The following is a 3,136-nucleotide window of genomic DNA, read 5'->3' on the forward strand; positions in this document are numbered from 1 at the left end:
CGGGGCCAGCGCTGCCCCAGGGCCAAGGGCGGCTTCCTAGGGGCTGGGGAATTCCCCGTGGGTGGGGCCGCGGGCTGGTGACGTCACGCCCCGCGGAGCGGGGATTCAGGACCAATGAGAGGGCAGACAGAGCCTGGTGCGGGGTATTAGCCCGCCCCCCAGCTCAGAACGGACCAGCCCCGCCTCAGTGATGGGGGAGGGGCTCCTGTGACGGAAAGCCCCGCCCCCGGGGCAGGGATCAGATCAGGCCCCGCCCCCTGTGCCAGATGGGGCGGAGCCAGATCAGGCCCCACCCCCACGCGCCATGGGGGCGGAGTTCCCCAGGCCCCGCCCCCTGTACAGCTATGGGGGCGGGGTCCTCTCAAGCCCCGCCCCTCGAGCCGTGCGGGGCGGGGCCACCTCTGGTTCTTCCCCTTCTTCTCCCTCCCTCCCTTCGGCACGAATCTGTGTCCCACAATGCACTGGGCTGGGAAGGGGCGGGGCTTGTAGTCAGGGGTTGGAGTGACCTTGGCAACCGCATCACCCGTGGGGGGGTGGGGCGAGAGTGCCCGGATGTTGACCTTAACCGGAAGTGGCTCTGGTAAGGGGCGGGGTCGAGTCCGGCGACTGGAAGTGGCGGCGGCTGTGTGTGGTGGGGGCCCAGTGAGTTTCCATGGCAGCCAGCCCCCCCTTCCCCTTCGCGGCTGATGGGGGGGTTCAAGGGTGATGTCGTATTCAGGGGTGATGTCACCCTAACCGGTGGGGCAGCTGGAGAGGCCCCAGGTATTCGGGTTGACCAAGGGAGTCTCTGATGGGCGGGTCCCACAATGCCCCATGGCTGGCAAGACTAACCCCAAAGCATCATGGGAGACCAGGCCTCCCCCAGCCCCTCCCCCATCCTACTGCCCCCCCTTTGCTTCTCCCTGCACTGGGGGGCCCCAGGCCTGCCCCCCCCCATTGCTTATAGCTCGTTAATAACTTCCTGCCCCCAGATCATCTCCGCCGGTCCCTCCCCCGCTGGAAGATGCTCCTGGCCCTCCACCTCTGCTGCCGCCTCTCCGCCCCCCGCGCCTTCGCCACGTCCTGCCCTCACTGGTGAGTGGCCCCGGGCGCCACAGGCACACGGGGCAACCTGGGTTAACAGGGAAGGGCTGCTGGGAGCCTGTACTCCTTGTCTGTGGGTCTGCTCCTGTCCCGGGATAAGTAGGTGAGACGCAAATGAAACAGGGCTAAAATATCCCAGGAGAAGAGGGGGCTGGTGGACCCAGTCATGAATTGAACCAGCAGGCAATTAAACCGGGATAATGTAGTAATGGTGTAGCAGTGGCATCGATTCACTCCATCCTGGGATAAGGAGAAGACCGATGTCACCGTGATTTGATACCAGAATAAATTGTTCTGAGGTAACTTAGTATTGGCATAGAGATGATATCTGCTCACTCCTCTATCCTGGGATAGGGAGGAGACAGATGTAACTTGTACTGGAATAAATTTTCCTGGGGTACTTGACTGTGGCTGTAGCTGTGACATCTGTTCACTCCGCTCCCCTGGGGATTAGAAAAAATTAGACTAGAATAAATTTTCCCCCCAGGTAACTTAGTTTGGGTGTAGTTGTGACATCTGTTCACTGTATCCTGAGATAAAGAGGAGACAGATGTAAGTGGGATAAATGATGGCAGGTAATTTAGTATCAGTGTAACTGTTACATCTGTCTGTTGTTGTCCTGGGATAAGCGGATATGATGGAAATAAAACAGATGTTAAATTCAAGCCATTTATCCTGGGATAAGAGGGAACAGGTGTAAATGTTTTGCCAGAATAAATTAAAACATGGTCAATCTGTCCTTTTCTCTATCTTGGAATATGAGGGCAAACATGGGAGGGGACAGGTATAACTACTGATAAATTGAACCAGGAATAAATTAAAGCAGGGTAATTTACTATCAGTGTAGCTCTGTAGTTTATTCCTCTATCCTGGGGTAAAGAGGAAACAGATATAACCATGGTACTGGAATAATTTATCCCAGGATAATTTAGTGTGGGTGTAGCAATGACATCTATTTATGCTCAATCTTGGGATAAGGAGTGGAGAGATGGAACCATTAGACTAGAATAAGTTATCCCGGGGTAACTAGTGTTGGTGTCACTGCTGTTTGTTTAGGCCCAGAGAGAGAGGTGGATGCGTGTGGCAGCTGTGAATGCGCGCACACACTCAGAACCCAGGTATCCGGGGGACACAAACAGAACCCAGGCACCTGGGACACACACATGCACACAAAGCCTGGGCGTCTGGGACACGTGCGTGTGCAAGCCAAGCCCCAGTTGTCCAGGATGCACACACGTGCGCAGACAAATGGAACGCAGGCATCCCAGATGTATGCTTGTATGTGTGTGTGTGTACACATGTTCCTGTATCCAGGATGTCTGTGTTCCATGTGTCTGCACATGTGTGTGAATCCCGGACACCTGGGGTTTGGATTCCACACACAAGTGTCCCAGATGCCTGGTTGAGCACACGTGCGTGTCCCAGATGCCCGGGTTCTGTGCGTGTTGTGTGCCTGGGTACCTGGGTTCTGTTTGTGTGCCCTGGATACCCAGGTGCTGTGTGCATGTGTACATCCCAGACACTTGGGTCCTGCATCCGGGACACGCACACCCACAACCCAGGTGTCCGGGACACTTGCATACAGAACCCAAGTGTCCGGGACACACCACACAGAACCCAGGTATCTAGGACACACACACGTGCACGCAGAACCCAGGTGTCCAGGACACATGCATGCACACAGAACCCAGGTATGTGTCCATGCATGCATGTCCCGGATACCCAGGTGCTGTGTGGATGCATGTGTCCCGGACACCTGGGCTGTGTGTGCGTCCCAGACGCTTGGGTTCTATGTGTGTGCGTGCATGCTGGATGCAGAACCCAAGCATCTGGGATACACATGCACACAGCACCTGGATATCCGGGACACATGCAAGCAAGAGCCCAGCTGTGCAACACACACGTGCAGACACACATGCACGAACCCACATTTCTAGGACACACACCCCTGTAACCCTGCCTCCTCTCCCCTCAGGGCGGGCCGGCCAGACCCCCATGCACTGCTGGGCCTAAAGCCGGGGGCGACACAGGAGCAGATCAAGGAGGCATTCCT

The 3,136-nt window shown here is 56.5% G+C and overlaps 1 protein-coding gene across 1 annotated transcript in view; it reads left to right on the forward strand.

Moving 5' to 3' along the window:
• The first annotated feature begins 449 nt into the window (after positions 1 to 449).
• Positions 450 to 3,136, forward strand: part of DNAJC4 (DnaJ heat shock protein family (Hsp40) member C4) — a 5,053-nt gene continuing 2,366 nt past the window's right edge. The window contains exons 1-3 of the mRNA XM_025193272.1: positions 450 to 580; positions 972 to 1,074; positions 3,059 to 3,136. The exon at positions 3,059 to 3,136 is cut by the window's right edge and continues 59 nt beyond it. Coding sequence (XP_025049057.1) covers positions 553 to 580; positions 972 to 1,074; positions 3,059 to 3,136 — 209 coding nt within the window. The 5' untranslated portion in view covers positions 450 to 552. The remainder of the gene's footprint in view (positions 581 to 971; positions 1,075 to 3,058) is intronic.

Source organism: Alligator sinensis, unplaced genomic scaffold (genome assembly GCF_000455745.1).
Source record: "Alligator sinensis unplaced genomic scaffold, ASM45574v1 scaffold1860_2, whole genome shotgun sequence".
NCBI lineage: Eukaryota > Metazoa > Chordata > Crocodylia > Alligatoridae > Alligator > Alligator sinensis.